The sequence below is a fragment of the Hippichthys cyanospilos genome, chromosome 15 (assembly GCF_059441005.1).
Source record: "Hippichthys cyanospilos isolate Australia breed blue-spotted pipefish chromosome 15, RoL_Hcya_1.0, whole genome shotgun sequence".
Lineage (NCBI taxonomy): Eukaryota > Metazoa > Chordata > Actinopteri > Syngnathiformes > Syngnathidae > Hippichthys > Hippichthys cyanospilos.
Window position 1 is genome coordinate 5,706,993 of NC_142383.1, and position 27,056 is coordinate 5,734,048.

The 27,056-nt window shown below is 38.4% G+C and overlaps 3 protein-coding genes across 5 annotated transcripts; 1 reads left to right on the forward strand and 2 right to left on the reverse strand.

Moving 5' to 3' along the window:
- Nucleotides 1-460: 460 nt before the first annotated feature.
- On the reverse strand, nt 461-8,132 carry LOC148411468 (uncharacterized). Of its 2 annotated transcripts, none has more exons than XM_088435467.1 (3): nt 8,073-8,132; nt 3,887-4,069; nt 461-2,853 (listed from the first exon to the last, which is right to left on the reverse strand). In XM_088435467.1, exons 2-3 carry the CDS (start codon nt 3,912-3,914, stop codon nt 1,658-1,660), a joined length of 1,224 nt encoding a protein of 407 aa, XP_088291593.1. In that variant the 5' UTR covers nt 3,915-4,069; nt 8,073-8,132; the 3' UTR covers nt 461-1,657. The 2 variants fall into 2 exon arrangements, with proteins under 2 accessions (XP_088291593.1, XP_088291592.1); XM_088435466.1 differs by lacking the exon at nt 8,073-8,132 and adding an exon at nt 4,937-5,296.
- Nucleotides 7,418-20,761, forward strand: LOC148411469 (uncharacterized). The gene is made up of 3 exons (XM_088435487.1): nt 7,418-7,872; nt 9,754-10,749; nt 15,572-20,761. The coding sequence occupies exons 1-3, from the start codon at nt 7,749-7,751 to the stop codon at nt 17,002-17,004; spliced, it is 2,553 nt and encodes an 850-aa protein (XP_088291613.1). The 5' UTR covers nt 7,418-7,748; the 3' UTR covers nt 17,005-20,761.
- Nucleotides 20,149-26,454, reverse strand: LOC148411470 (uncharacterized). 2 transcript variants are annotated; one of them, XM_088435462.1, is made up of 3 exons: nt 26,311-26,454; nt 25,928-26,026; nt 20,149-23,876 (listed from the first exon to the last, which is right to left on the reverse strand). In XM_088435462.1, exons 1-3 carry the CDS (start codon nt 26,405-26,407, stop codon nt 22,315-22,317), a joined length of 1,758 nt encoding a protein of 585 aa, XP_088291588.1. In that variant the 5' UTR covers nt 26,408-26,454; the 3' UTR covers nt 20,149-22,314. The 2 variants fall into 2 exon arrangements, with proteins under 2 accessions (XP_088291588.1, XP_088291589.1); XM_088435463.1 differs by having other exon boundaries at nt 25,928-26,416.
- Between the last annotated feature and the right edge of the window lie 602 nt (nt 26,455-27,056).

Consider the following 27,056-nt stretch of genomic DNA (forward strand, 5'->3'; position numbering starts at 1 on the left):
AAAAGAATATCACCACCATATGGCAACACAAAATTCACCATCTCACATGGTCGAAATAAGTTATGGAGGGAAAAAAAAACAACCTAACCCAACAAAAACTTTTTTTCCCAACAACACCAAAAAAAAAAACCAACCTAACCCTGTTTCACAAACATATACAATACACCTGGTCAACTAAATATGTCAATTTTTATGCACTTTTTTACGTTTGGTGCATATAGTTGGCCAGCGGTTTGAGTTTAAACATTTTTTGAAGCAATTAACTGAGCCACTCATCATCAACTCATCAGTCCTTCTCAAATAGTGGAGGAGGCCACACTGGAGCGTGAGGTCATGCCAAGGGGAACGGATAAAGGAACAGGCTTAAAAGTTAACCTTTGTTGAAGTTTTATTTGTATTTCTTTTCTTTACATTTGTAAATGTTAAAAAGGATACAATATCTGGTCACACACATTTTTTTTCTATAGATAATGATCTTATTTACAGTCACCACAGTGTTTTTTCTCTTCTTACAGTGGAACTTGGAGAGCTTCATACAATTGAGTTGTTAGTGTATATTAAAAAAAAAAAGGTACACATTAGAACAAGCATTTACAGGTGAAACAAGAGAAGTCAAACGCATAATCACCTTGCCCTCAGGAAAAGGGGGGATGAAGCCATGCAAACCTATCTCACACTACGTGAAAAAGACCTAATAGTTAGTTGTGCCAACTTTGGCAGCAACAGCTGAAATGTTTGCAATAATTGTGATGAATCTTTCTAGCAGCTGATGGAACAGGCTGCAAACCTTCCTAAGGTTCATCAAGATAGGTTGTGGCAATTGTTAGATAAGCCTTCGGGGTTGTTGTTTTGTTTTTGTTTTTTGTGACAGGAGGGGTTTTCGCCTGGGAACCCTCCCACGGATGCCATTTTTAGCCAGTGTTTATGGTGGAATCATGCACACTGACCTCACCTGCAGTAAATTTCTCGAGGTTCTTAGTGAGCTTCCGGAAGAGTCTTTGTCACACTCTTGGAGTATATTGTGTTGGCCAACCTCTTCATCAGACTCCTCCGCAGCCACGAGTAGCACAATACATCTTAATAATATCACGCTCATAAATTTCATTCAGCTGTGACTTATGCCAAGACTAGAGAATTAGACATTAGACAATTTCTACATCCAGTATATGCCTATTAACTCATTTAAATAAATGCAAGTATTACAGGCATACCCAGAAACATTCTTCTTGGTAGTAGTTATGTTTTTATTAAATGGATTTTGCTTAAAAGAAAAAGCAGGCATTGACGTGAAAATGTTAAATGTGGTTGAAAATAAGCGGAGGAAGAAATGGCAAAGATATTTTCTGAAAAATATTTTCCTTTTTACATTGTTTAACAGTCAGAAATACTCCATTAGTATTGCTATACTTTTAAGATCATCGTGTACAAAGAACATATGAATTAGTACAAAATGTAAAACATTTTGGTGTCGAAAAAATATTTTGACATAAACTGTAACAATTGCACCTTTTCACAGGCCAGCAATTAGTATAGTAGGTCTTGCCTTACTTGAACTTTTGTGACTATTGCTCTAAGATTGCTTTTAAAAATGCAAATCCAATCAAAAACAGTATGTCAAAAATATTGCAATTTGATCTTTCCTTAAAATCTTTCCGCCCTAATTGGAAGAAACTCTTGTTATACAAACTAAGCAGGAAAAAGATTTTATTCCAGTGACTGCTATCATGGGATCATCTAAACCCCCGTTTGTAGCTAGATTTTTCCCACAACCTGAGCAGGCAAAAGATTTTTCCCTTGTGTGGATTCTTGTGTGCCTTCCTAATTCTGTTTTTGTAAAAAATCTTTTACCACAATCCGAACAGGCAAAAGGTTTCTCACCAGTATGCTTGACTGCGTGCTGTTTTAAATTACTTTTTTGAGTGAACTTTTTCTCACAAACGAGGCAGGCAAAAGGCTTTTCTCCTGTGTGTGTTTTAGTGTGCACTCGTAAAGGTCCTTCACTATAAAATCTTTTCCCACAATCTGAACAGGCAAACGATTTTTCTCCAGTGTGTTTTTTCAGATGGGCAGTTAAATACCCCTTTTCATAGAAATTTTTCTCACAAACTGGGCAGGCAAAAGGCTTTTCTCCAGAGTGTATTTTTGTGTGCACTCTTAATGATTCTATTCTAGAAAATCTTTTACCACAATCTGAGCAGACAAACGCCTTTTCACCAGTATGTACTACTGCGTGCCGTTTTAAAAGTCTCCCTTCAGAGAATCTTTTACCACAATCTGAGCAAGCAAAAGGTTTTTCCTCAGTGTGCGTCTTCATGTGAACCTTTAAACGCCCGTTTGTACAGAAACATTTCTCACAAACTGAGCAGGCAAAGGGCTTTTCCAAAGTGTGTGTTTTCATGTGAAGTTGCAAAAGTCCATTTGTACAGCAACGTTTCTCACAAACTATGCAGGCAAAAGGCTTTTCGCCAGTGTGAGTTCTAATGTGCACCTTTAAACCTCCTTTTCTAGGAAATTTTTTACCACAAACTGAGCATTCAAAAGCCTTTTCTCCAGTGTGTGTTTGCAGATGCGCTGTTAAATTTCCCTTTGTTGAGAATTTTTTCTCACAAACTGAGCAGGTAAAAGGGTTTTCTTCAGTGAGTGTTCTTGCTCCTAAAACTTCTTTACTTTCTTCACTCCTCATACTGACATCAGTCAATGGAAGTGTGATTTCTTCTTCCTGCTCTTCTTTTTTTATGTGAGGATGCTCTGCTTCCTTCTCCTCTTTCATTTGGGCAGACTCCAGCTTCTCCTCTATTATTTGTGCAGACTCTGGCTCCTGCTGCTCGGGACCGAGATCTGCCTCTTTGAGATCTGCATGACACAAGGAAATAAAAGTCAAGCTTTGCTCAGTCACATCGCATGTTGAGACTGTCATTGTGTATTATCGAGGTCGTAACAAGGCTCAAAAGAAGCAAAGTTTTCCACCGCATCAAACTGATGGATGGATGGATGGATGGATGGATGGATGGATGGATGGATGGATGGATGGATGGACGGACGGACGGACGGACGGACGGACGGACGGACGGAAAATAAGGTCCTAGCTAGCTAGGAAATAAGGTACTAACTTGCAAATCACCAGCAAAATTGAACTGGGTACATGGAGACCATCAACCATTCACACTTGCATTCACACCTATGGGGAATTTGGAGTGTCCAACACACATAACATACATGTTTTTGGAATGTGAGAGGACACCAGTTTCCGGAGAAGACACATGCAAGCATGGGGAGAACATGCACTCCACACAGGAAGGCTGAGGCAAGCTGCTGAACTCCCGTTAGTAGCTAGATATTTCCCATAAACTGAGTAGGGAAAATCTTTACCCCTTAGGTGAATTTTTGTGTGCTTTCCTTGGTCTGCTTTTTCAAGAAAAGTTTTACCACGATCAGAGCAAGCAAATGGTTTCTCAACGGGATGCTGTACTGTGTGCTGTTTTAAGAGCCTTTCTTCAGAGAATCTTTTACCACAGTCGGAGCAGGTGAAAGGCATGAAAGGCAGACTGGTGTATGCACTATTAAACCCCATTTTCTATTTTTATTGTATTTTTTTTTTCAACAAACTGAGCAGGTAAAGAAAGCCTTTCATCCAGAATGTGTTTAAGTGAGCTTTTAATCTCCCATTTGTAGTCTCACAAACTGAGTAGGCAAAAGAGTTTTCTCTAAAGTGTGTTTTTGGGGGAATTTTCAAGGCTGATGAAGAAAATTGCTTTGGCACACTGAAAACATTGCATGGGTTTGTTGTCAGAGTGACATGCATTATCACCTTTCATGTGTTCATCTTTATCATGATAAGAAGAGTATGACGAGACATTCAAAGTAGAGCCATGAGGCCATCAATTACCGTCACTCTTCATACTGATGCCTGTCATTGGAAACTTGATTTCTTCCTTCTCTTCTTCTTCTTTTACACGAGGATGCTCTGGCTCCTCCTCCTTTTTTATTTGAGTGGACTCCGGCTCTTCCTCTTTTATTTGTCCAGATTCTGGCTCCTGCTTCTCAAGACAAGGATCCTCTTCTTTGATGTCTGTAAGAAACAAGGGCACAAAAGTCAAGCTTTGCTCAGTCACAGCTCATGTTGTAACTGGCATTGTGTACGTATTATTGTTCGTCATCGCAACACAGTTCAAAACAATGTTTGGCACCTCATCTAGGTTGAATTGCATCAATGGTTGGTCAGTACTGTCTGCCTCTGCAATATGGATTTCCGCATGGCATACGTATGTTTATAAGGATTGTGGTATTTCTCCCACCCATTGACTATGGCCTACAGTATATTTGATTAACTTGAGGGAAAAAAAAAACAACATGTTTTCAGGTGAAAGTCAATATATGTAAAAATTTGAAGTCAGCTGCTCTGGGAATAGCAATCAAAAGGACACATTCTGCACTTTTCTTTTGATCGACAGGTGAAAGCCTGAGTACTCGAGGTCCGATGTTGATTATTATTTTTTAAATGCAAAGATAAAAAGAAAAATAATAAAAAATAAAAATAAAAAATAGACTGGCTAGCACGTGAGCCTCACAGTTCAGAAGTCACAGCTTCATTTCCGGCTCTCGCCTTCCTCTGTGGTGTTTGCATCTTCTCCCTGTGCCTGTGTGGGTTTTGTTCAGGCACTCCGGTTTCAATCTACATTCTATTTACAAAAACCAGCATGATAGGTAAACTGGACACTGAAATGTCCCCAAGTGTGTTTGTGAGTGTGAATGTTCGTTCCCTATTTGTTTGCCCTGTGATTGGCTGGCAATCAGTTCACGGTGTACCCCACCTAATGGCACACCCGCGATTCTTGTGAGGATATGTTTTTACCAAAATGAATGGATGGACCAATAAAGACGAAAATATTTCATATATACATTAAAATGTAGTCATTTGATTGAGAAGTGAACAAACCTGCTGTGAGTAAGACAACTACTGCAGGTTCCAACTTGAAAAGTTGTTGTTCGTTGTCCTCCTTTGTTCCACAAAACTGCACCTTGTACTCGGTTGACTTTCTTGTAAACATTTTTGCGCCACAATCCCAACACGTTCTTCCTTGGGGTGTGCTGCTAACACATTTGTTTCTTTGTTCGGGCTAACGAGTTAAGTTAGCCATACTAGCACCAATGTGCACCTACACAAGTTGATCCAGATGGGATTATTACATTGATAACGCCCTCATGAAGGTAAGTAGAAACGGGACATTACCAAGTTCAATACAAATTCAAAACAGAATGTTTTGTGAAATGCGAGTACAAACCACGATGGTCAGAAACTCCACGACCTGCACCGCGCATGCGCAAGCGCTTGATAGCCGGCTAAGGCATATAAACCAGGACAAAACACATCGGTTTCCCTCAACAGTGGTCCTAATCATCTTAACTATGTAGGACATTGTTTAAAATATACATTTTTAAAAAGAAGACAAATAGAAGTTATCTTATAGTTTTTTACTTATTTGTGCTTAATTTTAATACATATACATTTGAATTTCTTTTGTAATGTTAATGCTACAATGTCTATTTCCTGCAAGTCACACTTAATTCAGTCAGTTTTCAACGGAATTCAATCAAATTGTTCCTTCGTGTACAGCAGTTTGAGATATTTTGAGTAGGGAATTGTAGCTCACTGCGGGGACAACCCATAAAACTAAACATAAAACAAGCAAAGAATATGAAATGAAATCACAATAAGGGAGAAATACTTGCAATTGTATTAAGCATTTCCTTTTATTTATTTATTTTTATTTTTATTTTTATATTTTAGCAATTGTTCAACAGAAGTTTACCCGCGGAGAACTGTAACCCCATGAGTGTAATTTTCTTCTGCTTTGGCCTTTTGTGATTTGTCATGTTATGTCACAACAGAGGTGTACCACTAGAAAACTGAAACCCCAGGAGCATCTAGAGGTGCTATTAGCACAAACAGCTGTAATGAAGTTTAATTTGTGAAATGGTTCTGAAAACAGAAGTGAAAATGTCTCTAACCTTGTTAGTTGGAAAAACAAATACAAATACAGTCAATATCAGAGGAATCTTAAAAAAAAAAAAGTCATGCAACCACTCTTCTTTAACGAACCTTGTTCTACTTTTAATTACTGGTAAGTGTATTCATACACTATAGCAAGTTCCAGAACAATCACAATCAAGAGTTTTGAACTCCTGTACATTTACCCATCTCATTCTGACACTTTTCACTTGAACGTTAAACTAGGTGAACAGTGTTGGGAGTAATGTATTACAAAATAATGTAATTACTGTAATGCCATGCTTTTTGCTGTAATGCGGTAGTGTAACAAATTGCACACAAAAGAAGAGTAATGTTTTACTCAGTACAAATGAGAGTAATGCAATGCATTCCAATGCATTTTTACCCTGAAAGTGGGAAGTGAGATGGGAGGAAACAAGTCTGTTGCAAAATGTTGACTTCCTGTTGTTAGTAGTTACTAAAGCAGATATGAAGACAGCAGCAGCTGGACATACAACCATTACTTTCAGTTGCTCAGAGAGAAAGACAAGAGTAATATAATACTGGAGTTAGGCACAGTTTGTGTACAAGATTGATGTCGCATTCTCGCAGTTGGGGGTGGGGGGGTCGCAATCTCGCATTGACCGTGCTGACAATTATTATTGTGCTGACAATGCTGCGCTATCGTGACCTTAGCTCAGTAACTGAGACGGAGGGCTCTACTGCTTATCTACGGCGTTATATTTGTGCCACAATTACGAGCGCGCGAAAAACAATTTTGAGCGGAGAAAATAAAACTGAGCAAAGGAAAACATATTTTGAGCGCAGAAAAAAAGTAACTGAAAAGAACTTTCTCGCTCAAAATTCCTTTTTGCCCGCTCGCGATGGCATTCTCACGCTCAACATCTCACTCTCGCTCGCGATACTCCTCCCTCCCTACTCTCTCGCTCGCTCAAGTTGTCCTCTGCCACGCTCAGCTCTGCCCTTCCGTTTGTGCCACAAAACCAGCCAATCAGAGCTTGTAAAAGCACATTGATTGACAGCTCGGTATCCAATGTCGTATTTTCACGAAAATTGCTTTTATTTTGTATTTTAAACCAACTACAGTGATTGAAAAAAGACAAACGCCAAGTTTTTTGTTTTTCAAAATCGGAACTAGGATGAACGCAAGATACACGGACCAATAAGCAACATGAAATTCAAATTTATTGTTGTATTTTTAACAAAATCTGATTTTATTTTGTATTTTAAACCAACTACAGTTATTGAAAAAAAGACCCCGATTTTGTTTTTTGATTTGCCTTTCAAAATCTGAAATACAATGAACGCAAGATACACGGACTGTTCTCTTCATACGTAAGTAGCAGATCCGTTGAAGTGTCAAACGGCTGTTGGAACAAGAAGCTGAGTTCGCAATATAAGCGGAAACGACGTAATGATGATTCGCCTCTTTTGAGACCTTATCCGAAAGTTACAGTCATTGCGAGCTTTCTCTGGACGTAAAACAATTCGTCTCGAATTTATGCTGAAACCTCGACACTGAGCTTCCATCACTACTTTACACAAGTCAAATACAATCGTTACATCTTCACGTGCGGTTAAACTTGGCTCAGTGTCCTTTGAATTTTTCTGCCCTGCTTCGATGACTTCCTTAAGCTTAGCTTGCTAACCGCTAACTAAAAAGACGCGTTTGTTGTCGACACAATTTTTGCTCAGCAAGGATCAAGTGAACGTAAAGTATTGTGATTACCGAGTGAAAATGTGCGCGAGAACAAAAATCAAGTACGAAGAGGAACTTTGTGGAGTTAAAGAGGAGAACGAGCGACGTCACCAACCACTTGACGCGCTATGCAAGCAGCCAAGAGTTCTATTACACCGAATAGGTTTGTCACTGTTTTTCAACACTGTACATAAGATGTGTTCAAACTGTCCTCTGGGACCAGTGTCCTGCAAGTTTTCCAGGTTTCTTTCCTGACACACCTAATTCCAATGATCTGCTCAGCAGAAGCTATCTGTGTGTGTGTGTGTGTGTGTGTGTGTGTGTGTTAATGTGTTAGTGGCGGTCTGTGCGTTTCACACTTACGCCTTCAGTGGTGTCCGACTCGAATAAATACCCCTCAGAAGCACGCATATGCGTTACTGGGAGCACACCTTAAAGGGACACTGTGTAAGATTTAGACCGTTTTTTTTTTGTTTTTTTTTTTAACCCACAGCAGGAAGTGCTGCAGTTACCATTGTCCGTAGCTATAACAAACATGGCCGCCATTGGAGAAGTGCCACCCCCCCATGTAATATATGTTAATGATAACTAGACCTATGATTATATTTAAAACATATAGAACATTAAGAAAACATGTATTTGCAAGTTTTGAAATTATTTTATTCCTTTTGAATGAATAATAGTCGAAATATTACACAATGTCCGTTTAATGGTATACAACACTGGCTATTCTGGAGCATTTAAACATCAATAAACCTGCATCAGCAATTAAATGTATCACTACAGGTGTTACTGTCAAAACTTAGAATTTAAAATGATTTGTCCACAAAGTTTTTTTAAGTTCACCAAGAGTAGGCAAGCTTTAACAAGATTGTATGCTAAATTACACATCACAGTTTAATATAAGAAGATTATTTCATTTATTTACCATTAACTGAATACACGGAGGAAGAGAACTATATTGTAGTCAAGGAGGGGCCGCCCGTTGGAGCAGTTCAATTCACACAGCAGCTCAGACCAATAAGCGGTCAGACACATATGACTCAACAATGTACAACACTTTTATTCCACTGAACGGTTTCTCTATCCATGTCCTCCTTTTCTCACAGTGACTCGTAACTCAAGGCGCGCCGCAATCGCCTGCCAGTACAGCGTAAACAAGTTCAATACACACCCTCCTCATTGGACCCGTTTAGCTGCCCTGCAACATGCCTGCCACAACCAGTGTGTAAAAATGGACATCCCCCATATACACACACGCCAACAAAATACACGCCACACACTCCCGGTTTAGTGGCAACAAGGAATTTACAACAGACTATGAACAAAATAAAATGATGAAATCATATTAAAAATGAAAAAAATACATCAATAAAATGATTGCAGTCACCAAAACGGCTATCTCACAAAACACTTGATTCAACACAAAACCCATTATTCTTTCTTTCCTCAAAAGACTTCAATGACTTACTTGTACAGGAAGGCTGCACGAATAATTGAATTTTAATCTTGATCATTAAATACCGCCATGATTAATTAAGATAATACTTAAAGTACATAAAGTATATGTGTCAAATCAAGAAATTTCTCATCCTAACACCAGTGTGGAATGTTTCGCCCTGTTTGCATGTCAAACGCCTCTGCTTTCTCAACCTAACATATTTTTAATAATGTAAAATGACGTTGACTTTCCCGCCAGATTCCTAATATGTATAGTGCTAGCTGGCAATTGAGACCCATTTTGAAAAATCCGATTGGCAAAAAAGTTGAATAAAACCGGTTTGAAATGACTGGAAATGACACGTTGACTGCTAATTGATTAAAATTTGCTTAAAAGTAATTAAATGCTTGGTTCTAAGTAGGCTTCTTTTTTTTTCATTGGTTTGCACTGAGCAATTAAGTTGGCTGTGCTGCCAACTTGACAAAGTTAAAATCTAAATGGTTATTTTGATTATTTTATAATCTCGAATAGAAACTACAACATTCAACAGCAGTGTCACAACAAATTGACTTTACCAAACCATATGTACTTTATGTCTTGCAGACTTCATTGAAAGATATCTTCGTCCCGAGCAGCAGGAGCCAGACATTAAAAACGAGGCGCGGCTACGGTATCCCATCATCAAAAAAGAGGAGCAGCCGGCGCCGGAAGCAGATTTCACAGCGTTTCCTGTGAATAATGTTCATTTGAAGACTGAAGATGAAGACATGAAGGGGTTACGCTTGAAAACCGAAAATAATGGCGAGCTCTGTGGAGGATCACAAGCCATCAGTCAACCAATGTCAGATGATGATGATGATGACACGTCACACTCTCCTCTCACTGATGGCGATGAACAGTCTGAAGGTGATCCGACCTATTACCCTGACGGCAAAAGTTGGAACTGTTCTCAGTGTGGGAAAACCTTTGACAGTGAAAACCATTTGGAAACACATATGGTTGGCCACACTGGTGAGAAACCTTTTGCCTGTTCTATGTGTGGTCAAAGATTTCCTGGAATGAAAAACCTGGTCAAACATAAAAGAACACACACTGATGAGAAACCTTTTACTTGCTCACATTGTGGCAAAAAATTCTCTGTCAAGGAACACTTGAAAGTACACACAAGAACACATACAGGTGAGAAACCTTATTCCTGCTCACATTGTGACAGGAGTTTTTCTCTCAAGAGAAGTTTAAAAATACATACTAGAACCCACACTGGTGAAAAACCTTTTACCTGCTCACTTTGTGATCGATGTTTCGGTCAAAAGAAAGATCTAATAAACCACACAAGAATTCACACTGGTGAAAAACCTTTTACCTGCTCAGATTGTGGTCGAAGTTTCTCTCAGAAGAAGACCTTAAAAGTTCACATAAGAACCCACACTGGTGAAAAACCTTATTCATGCTCATATTGTGGCAGGGGTTTCTCCCGGAATGAACACCTAAGATTCCACACAAGGACCCACACTGGTGACAAACGTTTTGAGTGCTCAGTTTGTGGTAAAAATTTTTCACAGAAGGCAACTTTAATATTGCATTCTAGAACCCACACTGGTGAAAAACCTTTTTCTTGCTCCGATTGTGGCCAAAGTTTCATTGAGAAGAAAGTCTTACTAAAGCACTTACTAAAGCACACTGACGAGAAACCTTTTGCCTGCTCAAATTGTGGCCAACGTTTCTCTGCGAAGAGTGTCTTATTAAGACACATAAAAACCCACACTGTTGAGGAACCAGGGTTAGCACTGAAAGAATGAACCTCTAAACAATTGTGGTAAACAGTATAAAAAATATTCTCACGCTTGAGCGAAGTTATCAAAGTTATCCTTTCTTTAACAAACTGAACATGCCTGCATGTTTAGTCCCAACATATTTATAGAAAATGGATGGATGGATTTTCAACACCAACTGAATAGTGTCAGTTAAATAGCAGTTCAAATTCGAAATCAGTACTTCAATAGTGTCCTGGCCTCGCTGAGCACTATAGTTGTTGTCAATAACCCAGCTATTCAGGTAGTTAAACACTTTCCCATCCATCCGCTAAGAAGCACTCCATTAGTTCTTTAGCAGGTTTTAATGGCATACGTGTAAGACTAAAAAACACAAAATACAAAAATTTTAATACTAAGCAAGTAGCAAATTATTCTTCTGCTCTTAGCTCAAATGAAAACAAGGAACAATGGCTGTTGAGCACTTATTGCCTGTTGCGTTGCCGGTTTCCAGCAACATTTTGTGCCGTGTTAACTTTCACCACTAGATAGCATCATTGAACAACATCCAAAGCAAACAGACCCAATAACAAATAGCATCTTTTTTTTTGTCTACCTTTGTGTCCCCTAACTTATTTTAGTGAACATATAAACATCCATTCATCCATTTTCTAGACTCTTATCCTCACAGGGGTCGCAGGCTTGCTGGCGCCTGTCTCAACTATTGCACATAATTCAGATATACAATCACAAATATATAAATGACATCATACATACTGGATATACATTTTACATGTGACAAATTTACCCAAACTTTTAAAAAAGCTCTTACTCAATTTAGACATTTTTTTGTTTTCATTTTTAAGCATACATTTTTAAAAATGAGCACAGCCATTGATTCACATCTTTTCAGTTCAATTTCCTAGTGGTTCCATAAATTTATACGTTGAACAGACACACACATTTGCTTGACCGGTGTATTGTTTCCTGGTGGCTAGCAAAAAAAAAAAACAAAAAACGCAGATACTTAACTATAAGCCGCAGAGGTCAGATCATAAGGAAAATGTTGCTGCTTATTGCCCAAAAATTCTAATTCCCAACCTAATAATGGCATTATTTTGGATATTACAAAAACTGAAAGTGATTAGTTCAGTTTTTATTCTAAATTACCTTTAGGCTTAGAGGCTTTCCATCACCTCTATTTCATTCTTTACATCTACATTATATTTTTCATTTATTCATTTTTTTCATGTTGCTATTTTAACCAACATTTGAGTGACTTCAACAATGAATGCACATTTTGATTATTGATTGTAAAGAAACCTATTTGAATAAGAATTGCCTTACATCAATTAATGATTTCTTTGTAGTTCAAGTGTCGTGATTAAAATTTGATCTAATCACTAAATGTTACAGCGAGCATGTACTTCTTGCCCTTGACTGAATGTCATAATCAAGTATTTGTTATTTTTTTGTGGGGAAAGGAATTTTATCACCATCGTATTCATTGCTTGTTTTGTACTGCCCAGCCAATGTATTGTTTGAATGTTCATATTTTTAGTCTTCACAAATTAAACTATATAAAATTCATCTTACTCTCTTTCTTGTCATTCTTAGTACATTATCCATCTAGTCTTTAAGTGAATGAACAACTTAACCCATAACATCAGTACTGCCATATTTGAAGTGAAATAGAAATATAAATGACACTGGCAACAAACAATGGAAATGTTATCAGTGCGGGAAGGCTGTAGCTAATAAATGAGATTTGAAACGGTACATGAGAGTACAGACCAGAGAGAAACCTTTTGCCTACACAGTTTGTGGTAAAACATTCACGGAAAAACGCAGCATTTGGCAGGACACACAACAGCAATACTGGAGATAATATTTTGAACTGCTTCGTTAAATAAATAAAATCACTCATACACCATTTAGCAGTAGACATAGAACACATACTGGAGAGAAACCTGTTGTTTGCTCCAATTTGTGTTAAAATAATTCTTAAACATTAAGAATACACACAAATGCACACTTTCAAGTGTTGCCTGATCATTTTGTGGTGAAATATGTGTTGAAAGTGTGACAATTTTAATAGTGGTGCGTACATGTATAACAATTGCTCTTGGGGATACAAATACTTTAGTGAATCAAATGAAAAAAACACATTTATTTTGCGATTCAAAGTAATGTGGTTAGTCATATCTGACTGCTTGGCCTGCCTCGTGGAGAGGTATCCATAATTCTTTAACAGTCTCCCGTTCATAAAAACAGATGCTCTTTTGTTTACAAATTCGTTTTACAAATATAACAGTTGTCTTCCTCAAATTTAAATCTACTTTTCATAAATGCATTTGGATAGGATAGATATTGTTTAAAGTTTTAAAATAAATTTCTTTGCACTTTGGGGGAATTGGAAATATTAAGTAATTTTGTTGAATGTTTGAAATACAACATTTTTTCTTTCTGAGAGAGAATGAGCTTTTTATTGTACCTGGATAAAGTGGATGCCAAATCCATCCTTAAAAACGTATTGTTGCATTTATCGCTGACTAGATCTATTCCATCTATTCTCACTTTATGCAAATTTGGAGTTGGAATGTTCAAGACATTGCTTATTATTGATTGCCTAAAGATTTTTGGGATACTTTGTGCAGTTTTTGGTATAGATCTCATGGTGTATTTGCCATTATAGTAAAACCATTCAATTCAAATATTTTTCCCACACGGTAATCTGCATGTTCTCCAGGTTTTTCCCCCGACACACCTGATTCAAGCGATCAGCGACTCAGTAACCGCAATAGATGTCTGATAACAATACTGATCATTTGAACCAGGTGTGTTGGACAAAGAAACCTGAAAAAACTTGCCCTCGAAGACTGAGTTAGGACACCCATTTAATATACCACCGCAGCATCACGTCTACAGTTTTTGTTTCAGCGTGGTTGCCGTAACCAGCCATGAAAGATGGAAGTACTGTTGCACATGCGCACTGCTGAGGCTGACGCTTAAGCGATTTGACACAGCACACGGCCATTCAATGTAACCGAGTCGCTGAACTTTTATGCACGGGCTTCGCTAAATCTGAGCTGTGCCGAACGTACATAATCATCGACATAGTACGTCCACCAATTCTTCCCTAGACCAACACGTCTTCGATTATGCTTTATACTTGGTCAAATGTGCACTTTGAAGCGTCGCGGCCTAGTTTAGCGTAGCCTAGCTGGCTAGCTGCAAAATAAAGGGACGCGTTTATTTTTGCGCGACGCTGGCTCGCGAGATCGAGTGAGCACAAAGTGTTGTGGCCGTCGTGTGAATATGTGCGCAAGAAGGACAGAGGAGTACCAAGAGGAACTTTGTGGAACGACACAGGAGAACGAGCGACGTCGGCCACTATTGAAAGGTGCTTTTCATACAAGTCGTGTTGGGTTACACGCAGCAGGTATGTTCACCTTCTACTCTCACTTGTTTCAGATGTACTGAAAACTTTTATAAGCCTGTGTTTGATTCCGACTCGTGAATACATTATGATTAACGTCCTGTTGGATGTGATGGTGTTCGACGATGACTGGCATGTGGACCCCTGAGCGTTGTCACCTTCTCAAAAGTATTGTTCTCACAGAGTCGCAGGTGGGTGATGCAGATAATGCTATCGTTGTAAATATAACTCAACCTAAAAGCCTTGTTTGGATGAATGCAAGCAAGGTTCAAATATAATGGGCCACATTAACGTAGACTCGTGTTTTTTTCTTTGGTTTCTGTCTCTATTATGGGGGGAGTCTTGCGTTTTTATGCCCGTAAAAACACATTTTTAGCAACACATTTCGCTATAATTGATTGAAAGATGTTTCTGCTGCGTGTCCTGTCCGTGTTCTAAAATGTTTTCAAAGCAATGTGAGTTTCGAATGAAAGACAACAGGCGAAATTTAGTAAAGCATGACGACGTTGTTTGACTATAAAGCAGACTTCTCAAGCAATTGAGGTTCTTGGCTGTGTGGAGGAAGAAAGATGCAGACTACAATAGCAAAGAAGTCCACTAGTGAGACGTCTAACCTTTGATGGACCCAGTATACGAGTTCCAATTCGAACTCAAGTTTACATCATTTTATTTAGTGAAGACGATCACCTTTTTTAAACATAAGGCGAAGCTAAACTTGCGTGGGGGGGATGGGGGGGGTCAAAATTAAGACTGCCTTCAAAAATGCCTTATCGATCAGGTTTTTCCTTCCTAATCTAAAAAAAAAAGACAAAAGAGCATATCGTAAATATTTTTTCTAAGCGCTTCCAGATTGGATGTGTTTAATTCAAACAACTTTAACATAGTCATTCGCTGATGTTTTGGTCCATCTTCATAGGCTGCCCTCGTGCATAGCGGCCTCTGCTTAAACTCAGGGGTATACTTTTGTTTTTCTGTTCTTCCTACAAATTATGTAATAGGTAAAGAGTGACCACTCTACAATGTATAGTTGTGATTGTAACTGCCATCACAATGAAATAATGACTTTAGGACCTTATTTCTGCAGTTATTCGTCACCTTTTGCTCCTAGTGGCTGTTGCTGATCGTGTCCATGACAGGTCACTTCTTTCTAACATGCAAACAGAGGATTGAAGAGTGGGGAGGTTACAACTCAAGATTTGGATTAAGTGTGTGTGTTTCTTGTGTCTTGCAGACATCAGTGAAGATCTGTCAGTTTTTCGATCACAGTCCCCTCATATCAAAGACGATTTGGAAAATAAAGAGCCCCGCCATATCAAAGAAGAGGAGGAAGAATTTCTTCTTATTAAGGAGGAAGAGCAAGAGGATATCATCAAGGTCCTATTGACTGATGTCCCTTTAATGAGCGATGACGATGATGATGAAGTACAAAATGAGAACAGAGTGGCGGAGCCTTCAAATTGCAGCAGCCCAAGCCAACACATGACAACAGATGGTGAGGGAGACCACTATGTGGGATCACAAGGAGATGGACTCATAGCTCCACTATCAGATAGTGATGACGCAACATCATACTCTCATGATGATGATGAAAATAGTAACGATGATGAAGATTCTGAAGCTGATGTCAAATGCCGTGGTGGCAACAAACGCTGGAAATGTTCTCAGTGTGGGAAAAGTTTTGGGTATAAGAGTCGTTTGAAAAGTCATATGATTAGCCACACTGGGGAAAAACCTTTTGCTTGCTCAGTTTGTAGTCAGAGATTTTCTGAAAAGGGAAACCTAAGGAGACACACAAGAACACACACTGGTGAAAAACCTTTTGCCTGCTCAGTTTGCGATCAAAGATTCACTCAGAAGGGACCCTTAATATATCACACAAGAATGCACACTGGTGAGAAACCATTTTCTTGTTCAGTATGTGGTCAAAGATTCTCTCATAAGGGATACTTAAAAAGCCACACAAGAACCCACACTGGAGAGAAACCATTTGTCTGCTCCATATGCGGTCTCAGTTTTTCCGAAAATGGTACTTTGACAAAACACACAAAAACACACACTGGAGAAAAACCATTTGCCTGTTCAATTTGTGGTCAACGATTCTCTCATAAGGGAAACCTTATAAGTCACACAGGAACCCACACTGGAGAGAAACCTTTTGTCTGCTCAATATGTGGTCAAAAGTTCTCTCGTAGACACGCTTTGACAACACACACCAGAACACACACTGGAGAGAAACCTTTTGCCTGCTCAGTGTGTGGTCAAAGATTCTCCCGTAGACACGTATTAACATCACATGTAAGAACCCACACTGGAGAAAAACCTTTTGACTGCTCGGTTTGTGGCCAAAAATTCTCTAAAAAGGCATCCTTAAAAAGTCACTCAAGAACACACTCTGGTGAAAAACCTTTTGCCTGCTCAGTTTGTGGCCTGAGATTCTCTCAGAAGGGAACGTTAACAAGTCACACACGAATACACACTGGTGAGAAACCTTTTCCCTGCTCAGTTTGTGGTCAAAGGTTCTCACAAAAAGGAACCTTAACAAGTCACATACGAATTCACACTGGTGAAAAACCTTTTGCCTGCCAAAATTGTGGTGAAAGATTTTATCAGAAGGGTAAAATTAAGAGACACAAGTGTGTTGGAAATGGTAAAAGTTGTCAGTAAGACTTCAAATAATTAACATACTTAGATTTTTGACATTATCACCAGTGGTTTTCATTATACTACTTTTACTAGTTCTTATAACTTGTCTTGGAGCATGACTGTCTTCAAAGCTTGCTGTACAATGTGTCCCCCCAAAATCTCGGGCGTCACACAACTGAGATTTACTTTTTAAATCAACAAATCTAGCAGCAAAGTATTCTGCAACCTTTGAAATTAATTGACAATGCACATTGCTTGAAAGTTTAGTTTGGTGTGGCCACCTACAAAGAAGGAGTTGTGATGTTGTGCCAGTCAAGTTGTGATTGATTTCTTTGCCCACAGTCTGAAATGGTTTGGATGAATGAACATTTTCACAGACACGTTGGAACTTGTTCTTGAAACTACTGTATTGTGTGTCATTGAGTTTAAGCAATTCCCCTTTTTGTGTTTTGTATGACTTCTCGCATTTTATGTACCTTCTCAAAAGCCTCCTGCGGACAAATACAGTGAGCTCTTGGTGCCAAAACACACTAAGCACTGCATCTTCTTTGATTATGTGAAATGCATATTAAATTAGCAAATGGGTGATAGAAATATACTGTGAAGAAACTTTGACACTTGGTGGTAAGATGGAAAAGTGTAAACATGATCCTGAATAAAATGTCAGAGGAATCTTGACTGGTCAGATTGTACTAACTAGCACAATCGGTCTGGACACAAGTGCACACAGAAACAGGTAACAGTATTAAACTTTATTTTTATTTAATATAATGGAGGGAACTACGGGTGGCCGACTAAATTGCATGCTCATGAATGCAGGACACAAATCTAATCGGGCAGGCAGAATCTTGTCAGGCAGATAGAGCGGGTCTTACAGGGCAAGCAAAGTTTTGGGTTGTCGGGGGACCAGCGTGGTCCCATTATTTGCCGTTACGGGGAAATTGCAGATCAATGTCAACAGCTTTGTTTGAAAAGCGATAATCGCGTGGACAAAAAAATCAAACTGCACACTGAACTTTCTTGATGTGCTAGGCCGCAAACGACTTACAGCAGCCGAAGTTACTGGCACCCCTAGTGAAGATGTGTTCAAAGCCTTCAAATCAATTTTGGTTGCAGTCCACAAAGTCCTCATGGGAAACCTGCGGATATGCACACTCCACATTTTGCTACTTAACGTTAAATTAAATGTGACATCGGACGGCTCTGTGAAAGCCTCGCCACCTCACAGTTCGAGGAGCCAAATTCAAATCCACCTCGCTCCAGCCTTCCTGTGAGGAGTTTGCATGGTCCCCCCGAGCCCGCGAGACGCAATCTGCAAGAGGACTCCAGTTGTCTTCTACGCAGCAGGTTTGTCACTTTTTGTCAATACTTTTCATATTCTTTAGTGTGTGAATGTGTGTGTGTGCTCGCACGTGCATGAGTTTGCGTGTGTATGCATGTATGTATGTTTTTAGAGAACTCTTATTTGACGTTACGTTTAATTTAAACATATTGGTATCCCACAACGTCAACTATGGTTTTGACGGTGCTCTTATTGCCATCAACATCCACTTGTGGTAAATTAAATAAAAAATAAAATCCAGGAAAACTGACTAAAATGTTTAACTTTCAAGGCTTATTTACCCACATGTTTGAAAAAAAAACCTTTGCGAAACAAGTTAGAAAAACAAACTGCGGAATAGTGGCTCATGAGAAATGGGTTTGGACAACCCTGACTTTGATCCATCATATATTTTAAGCTCATTCACATCTCGTAGAATTTTTCTCCCCAAGTTCCATGTGTAATTGTTCATTAAATAGTTCATTTTTAACTTGTGGTTCCACTGCAAATAAATATTGAAAAAATAGCTATTTGAGATATATTTTATTCAGGATCATAATTACTGTATATGTTTCCAGTTTATGGTATCACAAAAAATCTGAGTTTCTATCACTCGTTTAATATGCATATTGCAGAAAGCGTTGGACAGGAAAGGAGTGTGTTATTTGTTTTGGCACATTTGTCGACAGGAGGCTTTTGAAAAGGTGCCTAAAATGCAAGATGACATATGAAACACAAGAAGGGACATGGAATACCACATTGTTCGAAATCAGTGTCATTACTTTCAAGAACAAAATCCTACAGTATCAATATTTCCATGAGTCCATGTCATTTCAATCACTGGGCAAGGAAATCAATCCCAACTTGACTGTTGTGGTTCTTATCAGTAGCCACACCCGGCTGAATAGTCACACAGTGTGCATTGTAAACTTTTTTTTGTTTGTTTTGATTTTTTTTATATGTGGTCCATCACTCTGCCACTGGTTTTGGTGCAAGTCCAAATTTGAATCACAGTGTTGTATGCCCACCCAAAATTGGGAGGAGGAAGGGGGAGGGAGGGGGGCAAGCATTTAAAGACTGTCATGGTCCAAGGGAAGATATGTGTCCTAGCTTGAGGTTAGCGCTAATAGTGAAAGATTCAAAGGCCGTTGAAATTTCAATGACTACTTTTACCTTTATCAACACACATGTGTCTCTTAATTTTACCCTTCTGATAAATTCATTCACCACAATCTTGGCAAGCAAAAGATTTCTCACCAGTGTGAATTCGTGTGTGAGTTGTTAAAGTTCCTTTCTGTGAGAAACTTTGACCACAAACTGAGCAGGTGTGGGGTTTCTCACCGGTGTGCAGTCTTCTGTGACTTGTTAAGGTTCCCTTCTGAGAGAACCTCATGTTACAAACTGAGCAGGCAAAAGGTTTTTCACCAGTGTGTAATCTTAAATGTTTTTTTTTAAATATGTCTCTTAGGAAAATATTGTACCATACAGTGAGCAGTCAAAAGGTTTCTCTCCAGTGTGTGTTCTTACCTGTAATGTTAAAACATGCCTATGATAGAATCTTTGGCCACAAACTGAGCAAGCAAATGCTTTCTCTCGAGTGTGCATTCTTGTATGTGTTGTCAAACCATATCTACGAGTATCTTTGACCACATATTGAGCAGGCAAAAGGTTTCTCTCCGGCGTGGGATCCTGTGTGATTTATAAGGTTTCTCTTATGAGTGAATCTTTGACTACAAACTGAGCAGCCAAGTGTTTTTTCTCCAAAGTGTATTCTCCTGTGTTGTTTCAAATTCCATTTATGGGCTATAGTTTTCCGCACTGATAACATTTACAGCAGTGACAGTGTTGTCAGTTTGACATGTTGTTTCATCTTCTTTGTGTTCCTCATCAGTGTTGTGAGTGAGTGACATGCCATTATCTGATAGTAGTGCTGAGAGGTTACCTGCTAGTGGTTCGTCACTTTGGTTTCCATCATTTTCCGTTGTAATGTGTAGAGTTGAGCTACTGCTCGTTGGCCCCACGATTTTGTTATCCTCACAGTGACCTTTATACACACTCTTTAAAATGACATCAGTCAATGGCATCTTGATGGAGGGTCTTTAGATACAGAATACAGTTTAGGGTCCACAAGTGTGTGTCAAGGGTGCTATGTTGTCACAGCAAGCAGCCACACAAAGTATGGTCTCTCTGAGACACCGTAGTGCGGGTGCTTCAAAATCATTCCATTTCATTACTAGATGTTTCCAAATCTTAGACATTATACCTTTAAGTATTGTAGTACAATTCAGGTTTTTGAATAAAAAAAAAAAAAAAAAAAAGCTGAATTAGATGGTGTTTCCAAACTTTTGACTGTAATTCATTGTCATTCATGAAGCTTGAATGATAATAATTTGTTAATAATTATTAGTGTCGTCTGTTTCAGTCTAGCTTTTAGAAAAATACAACTTTTTTGCTGTTTTGCATGCAATATATTTTTTACCCAGGCTGTTTGGAATCCCATTAAAATATGTTTACCTCCTAACCTCTTAGACTGTGATTTGCAAGTGATACTGTTTATGAGTTGAGACCTAGAGGGATTAATTTTGTCAAGTTGTAACGCATGTTTTTTTTTTTCTTTGTTTTACATGTATATTTTTAGCTGCTGGGCCATATAACATTTCGTTCTTTATATGCAGTTTAATTGAATAACAATACATAAAATCTATGTAAAAGTAACTCTACATTTTACCACAAATATTTTGAGCAAATGGACAAATTTGGTTCCATTTCCCGTACCTCAGTTCAGTTTTGGTTCCCAACGATATATATTTCACTTTCTTTCAAAGGGCAGTGTCAAAACAGTCTACTTGACATTTTTGGATAAAATCGCCTTAACTTCTTTATAAATTTAAATTAGATTAAAATTTTATGCACTTTGTTGTACATTTGTGCTATTTTAACCGGTACATTCACACCACATTTATAAACATGCAGCTTTTTTTCAAAAGAGCTTTATTTTTATTTTTTTTAAACTTCATAAAAATAATTTCCACACGCCTGTAATAAAAGACAACTTTTTTTGTAATAAAAAACAAACAAATTTACTCCCTGCACTTAGTATCATGTGCAATTGTATCTATAATAAATATATTAGGATAAACCTTTTTACATACCCTTGTCTACCTGTTACATAAATTTATATACAGTATTTTATTTTTCACATCCCGGGGTACTGTGTTGAGGTGGCCAAGCAAGTCAAGTCACAAGTTCACAGTCAGGTCACATGACCAACTAGATCATCCTTGAATATATCTGTAAGGCCTGCTGTGACACTTGCCTCATAGCATAGCCAAATGTTAGCTACTTACGTTACAAGGTTTACAGCAAGCATAACTCAAAATGACCTTTCTATAAGAAAATAAATTAAGGCAAACTATGAATAACATTCAAATAAACACAGAATGTCATGTCAAGTCAATGAAGTTCAAATCTAGTCAAGTCTCATGAATGCCAAGTCAAAGTGAGGCTGAATCTACCATAAGTTTTAGCCTTAAGTCTTAATATCAGCCGTGAGTTAATTTGAATCCAGGTTATACGACTCATGTCTCCCACGTCACATAAACAGACTTGTTCATTCTATTACTAACAGAATTTAGATACCAAACATTTAGAAAAATAGCTGATACAGAATATTGGTACAGTTAATCAGCCCCACTGCCAGTCGGTCTACCCTAACTGTGCGGTTTTCTTAGTTCATGGTGTGGACCAAATTTGGTGAGCAAGCATAATGTTCAACCTAAATTTGCATTCTCATGAGCATAAAGAAAACCTAAAACTTTTCTCCATGAGCAAGTAAATATGGTGAATTAACTCTATTTTTATTATCCCTATAGAAAATACTACACCTATTCAATAAGCAAACAGCAGCTGATAGAGGCAATGTGCACATTGGCAATCAAACAAAGCATTAAATCCTGGACCTAGTTCTCCTCAAACTAGTTTCAAGTTTTAACATGTCATTTTAAGTTTCATTAATTTGTCCCATTCTCACCAGGACATTTGTGTCTCTTAACTTGACCTTTCTGGGAAAATCTTTGAAAGCAAACTGTGCACTCAAAAGGCCTCTCGCCCGTGTGTATTCTTTTGTGTATTCTTAAATAACCCTTCTGGGTGAATCTTTGACCACAAACTGAGCAGCCGAAAGGTTTCTCACCAGTGTGTGTTCTCATGTGTAATCTCAGAATTCCCTTGCGGGAGAATGTTTTACCGCAATCTGAACAGCCAAATGGTTTCTCACCAGTATGGGTTCTTGTATGAGTTTTCAAGCTTTCTTTTCTGGAGAACGCTTGACCACAAACTGAACAGGCAAAAGATTTTTCACCAGAGTGTGTGATTGCATGTATTCTTAGGTTTCCCTTTTCTGAGAATCTTAATCCACACACTGAGCAAACAAAAGGTTTTTCTCCGGTGTGTATTCTTGTGTGTGTTGACAAATGACTACCTTGAAAGTACCTTTTACCACAAATTGAGCAGGCAAAAGGTTTCTCTCCAGTGTGTGTTCTACTGTGTGTTGCCAAATGGGTTGCTTGAGAGAATCTTTTACCACAAACTGAACAGATAAAAGGTTTTTCCCCAGTGTGTGTTCTTATATGTTTGGTCAAACCACTTTTACAAGCAAATGTTTTACCACATAGAGAACATTTCCAGAGTTTTTTGTAAGAGTGAGCTCGCATTTCAGCTTCAGATTGGTCATCATCATCATGATCGTTACGAGAGTGTAACCTTCTGTCATCACTATCTGATAGCGGAGCTAAGGGTTTGTGGGTTTGTGTGTGTGCTGTCAAATTTGCTCTTCTAGTAAATCTTTGGCCACAAACTGAGCAGGAAAAGCTTTTTTCACCAGTGTGCATTTTAGTGTGTGTTGTTAAGTGAGTTGTTTGAGAGAATTTTTTACCACAAATGGCACAGGCAAAAGGCTTTTCCCCAGTGTGCGTTCTTGTGTGTGTTGCCAAATGGTTCGTTTGAGAGAACGTTTTACCACAAACTGAGCAGGCGAAAGGTTTCTCTCCAGTATGTATTCTCATGTGTCGTTTCAAATCCCACTTGTAAGCAAATGTTTTGGAACACTGAGAACATTTCCAGTGTTTGTTGTCAGTGTGACTAGTCTTGTCACGTTCAGTCTGTTCATCATCATTGTGAGGAGAGTGTGACGTGTCATCACTATCTGACAGTGGGGCTAACGAACTGTCTACTTGCGATCCTCCACAGTGGTTTCCATCACCTTCTGTTGTCCTTTGTAGACTGGAGCTGCTGCTTTGAGGTTCCAGCCCTCTGTTCTCCATGTCTGAACCTTCATTTTCATGTTCTCTCTTTAAAGGAATACCGGCCGTTGTGATATTCTCATCCTCCTCTTCCTCTTTAATATGAGGGGACTCTTCTTGGTCTTCTATGATGTGGGACGACTCCTCTTCCTCTCGATCTTTAATGTAGCGTGACCCTGGATGCTCTCTCATTTGAGAGAGATTCAACTCTTCTTCTTTGATGTGCAGAGTCTCCTTTTGCCCCTGTTGCTCAAGATAGTCTTCACTGACATCTGTGAGACAAGAAAACAAGCAGTACAATTAATATGATTCTCACACTGTGACATTGATGTTGTGTTTTATTGATTGTATTAGGGCCCGGTAATAATTCACCATCAGACTGTATCTTAACAGATGTGATCAGAGTCAATACAAAAATGCCTTTAATAAAACATTTGATACAAAATAAACAATTAAAACCTCAAAATTCTGATACATCCCTCAACCATCAACCTGATTCAAATGACCTGGACCTTTATTATACAGAGCTTGCGGATGAGCCGTTCATTTTATTCAGGTGTGATGGGAGAGGGAGACATTGAAAACAGGTTTTCTAGGTTTGTTTGTAGCAGGGGGAGGCAGTTTCGGGGAGCTGTAGTTATGCGAACAAACGACACTTGACTGCAGTTTAGTGCTCAACAACAAAAAAGTAGATTTAACTGGCGTGGGGCTAAACAATGAGACAACAACTGGAGTTGTAATTTTTCTGACAAATATTGTGATTTTGTTACAATATGCATTTTTTTAAATCAGCATCTGTGCAATAAATCACAATGTACATTCAAAAGAACATTCTAAAATAGAATAGAACCTGACTTTATACCATAGAAACATTAAAAGCTATTGCTCTAACAATGCAAGGACCCTAAAGAGGTTTTGTGAACAAGGCAGTCCTTTTTAATGTTTTTTTTTTTTTTTAAATCTTCAAGGCAAGCAGTACTGTACACACATTAAATATACAGTAAATATGTAATTATGTGAAATATTTCATGTAAAAATACATTTTTGAGATATATTTTTTCTTTGCTTGAGACTTTCGTGCCTCAGAGACTGAAGCTTTAGCAAAATTCCTAAAATTTATTCCATGGTATTAAATTAACATTTTGGTAGTTAGTTACACAGTAGTAGTGGTAGTGAGAGTCAAAATGAAAAATACCAACAAATTGCAGTATTTAATATTGTGCTATTTAAATGTTAAAACAAATTATATTTCCTGATAAAAGGAGTCAGTATCATCTTCACTCTTGGATTCTTTTCATTCAAATTTTGCATTTTATAGTAAACTGGTCTGATTTTCCTTTAGTCATGAAATCCATGAAGCAAAGCAAAATCGATGAACATCAATGGTATTTTGAGGTTACTTGTTGTTTCAATCTCAAAAAGTCTGCATTCTGTGGAGTAAAATAATAAAACTAATATAGCTGATCTTTAATTTCCTTTTGACCTTGAGGTCCTTATCATGGATGACACATGACTGCTGTTCATGTCTGTGGTGTTGTAATCCTGTCTATTTTATGACTAGATACGTATTAATTCCATTACAAATGTGCTGTTACGAAGCTATTGGCTTCGTGCAACAGTTTTCAAATGCCCCTAAGATCAGTCGGATTACTTTTCAGAAGCAGTTCAATAGATCTAAGGGGCCATAACATTAAAAGTTGACTTTTTGGGAGCGCTTAACCATGCTTGAATGTTTATTTCTCACCCTAAACGCTCCCAAATTATTGTTTTCCTACATTGAAACATTTCTTAGCATCTTGCTTATTCTGCACTTTCACAATACAAAACTCATTATTAAATTCAATTCACAATAGCTGGAATATATCAAACTTAAGCACATATATGTCAACACTACTTAAAAGTGAAAGAATCATGTGAATGTTTCAATGTTTCCATTTGATTCATTTTGGGATGGCAAGGTATGGGATGTGTGTGTCTTTGTCCTTTGGCAAATATTTAAACGGGCTAGAGTACAGATAACAACGTCGGCACTTTATGGCACTGAACAAATTCGAGCTGTGTCGCGAGGAAAATAATAACAACTGATTCACTGATATTACTCGTATTTTTAAAAGCTATAGCCCAACCCACGACAAGTTTGTTAACGCTCCAGGGGTCCATTGTTTTTTTTATTTCTTAATTATAGATATAGTCTTAGATTTAATGGGATGTTTAATGTTTTTGATTAAAGTTCTTCCAATTGGGTACGAGCACGAGAACACTGTTTTATAACAAATAAATAAACTCTACCTTCCAGAGAAGTGTGGGCAAAATGTGAACAAACCTGCTGTGTGAAATCCAACTTGAGGGCTGTAAACGGGTTGCAGTCGTTGACTTTGTCGCTGGTTTTCCTCTTTTCGTTCACAAAATTCCCCCTCGCACACTGCAGTCGTTTTTGCACACATTTCAACACGACAACGTTAACAACTGAAGTTCACGCTTGATCTTTGTTTTGCGACAACTTCGTTACTTAAAATCGTATCTCTTTGTTAGCAGTTAGCAAACTGAGCTATGCTAAACTAGCATAAGGTAGGCCAGGCCGCGAAGCTTCAACGTTAACCAAGACAAGTGTGCCCGAAATCGAAACGTAAGAAACTATGGCAAGAAAGCCGGAACTGTCGTACACCATCGAGAGTCAGTAAGTTTGTTTGGCGCAAATTCACTAACCTTTAGTGACGCGTTTAGTAAGTATATTTGCAAAAGAAAAAAAAAAAAATAAATCTATACAGTATATATGCGTACATGCAACTGCAAATGGGTTCATGACAGGGACGAACTGAGACGCGCATGCGCACCATGACGGCCATCTTTGAAAACTAGGCCAATAACACTGGGGTAAAATGAAGCGTTGTCCCTACGCATGCTGTGGCGCGCCGGAGAGAAGACATCGAGAGAGAGGCTGAGAGAGAAATTTGACGAGATAATAAATAAAATATAACACACAAAGATTATAACGTGCAGAACAAATGTACTGAAATGCATCCAGTTGATGAATTGCAGCAATTCGTTGTACACTATTCCTACGCAGCCACAAATCAAACATAAAAACGTTTCGAATTGCTGACCACAAACCAAGCAGGCAAAAGGTTTCTCATCCGTGTGTCCAATCATATGTTTTTTCAAACTGGACTTGAGAACATTTCCAACATTTGTTGCCAGTGTGGTATGTCTTATCATCTTCAGACTGTTCATTGCGATCACTGTTAGGACAGTGTAGTGTTGTGTCTGACACTTGAGCTAAACGGCCATCTTCTTGTGATCCTCCGCAATGTTCGCCATCAATGTGAGGTGAGTGTGACCTTGCATCATCACTATCTGTTATTGGAGATGACCGCTGGTCTGCTTGTGATCCTCTACAGTGCTCTGCATCAATTACTGTTGTGATGTGTTGACTGAAGGTGCTGATTGGAGGC

Bases quoted from the DNA above. Each gene is read 5' to 3' on its own strand.
- LOC148411468 (XM_088435466.1), bottom strand. From the start codon at position 5,048: ATGTTTACAAGAAAGTCAACCGAGTACAAGGTGCAGTTTTGTGGAACA. The intron at 4,070-4,936 runs GTTTGTTCACTT...TGTTTCTTACAG, and splicing joins AGTTGTCTTACTCACAGCAG to ACATCAAAGAAGAGGATCCT. The intron at 2,854-3,886 runs GTAATTGATGGC...TGTGTCATGCAG, and splicing joins CATCAGTATGAAGAGTGACG to ATCTCAAAGAGGCAGATCTC.
- LOC148411470 (XM_088435462.1), bottom strand. From the start codon at position 26,407: ATGAACCCATTTGCAGTTGCATGTACGCATATATACTGTATAGATTTA. The intron at 26,027-26,310 runs GTTAGTGAATTT...AAACGACTGCAG, and splicing joins TACTAAACGCGTCACTAAAG to TGTGCGAGGGGGAATTTTGT. The intron at 23,877-25,927 runs GTTTGTTCACAT...CTTGTCTCACAG, and splicing joins AGTTGGATTTCACACAGCAG to ATGTCAGTGAAGACTATCTT.
- LOC148411469 (XM_088435487.1), top strand. From the start codon at position 7,749: ATGTGCGCGAGAACAAAAATCAAGTACGAAGAGGAACTTTGTGGAGTT. The intron at 7,873-9,753 runs GTTTGTCACTGT...TATGTCTTGCAG, and splicing joins AGTTCTATTACACCGAATAG to ACTTCATTGAAAGATATCTT. The intron at 10,750-15,571 runs GTGAAAAACCTT...TGTGTCTTGCAG, and splicing joins GCATTCTAGAACCCACACTG to ACATCAGTGAAGATCTGTCA.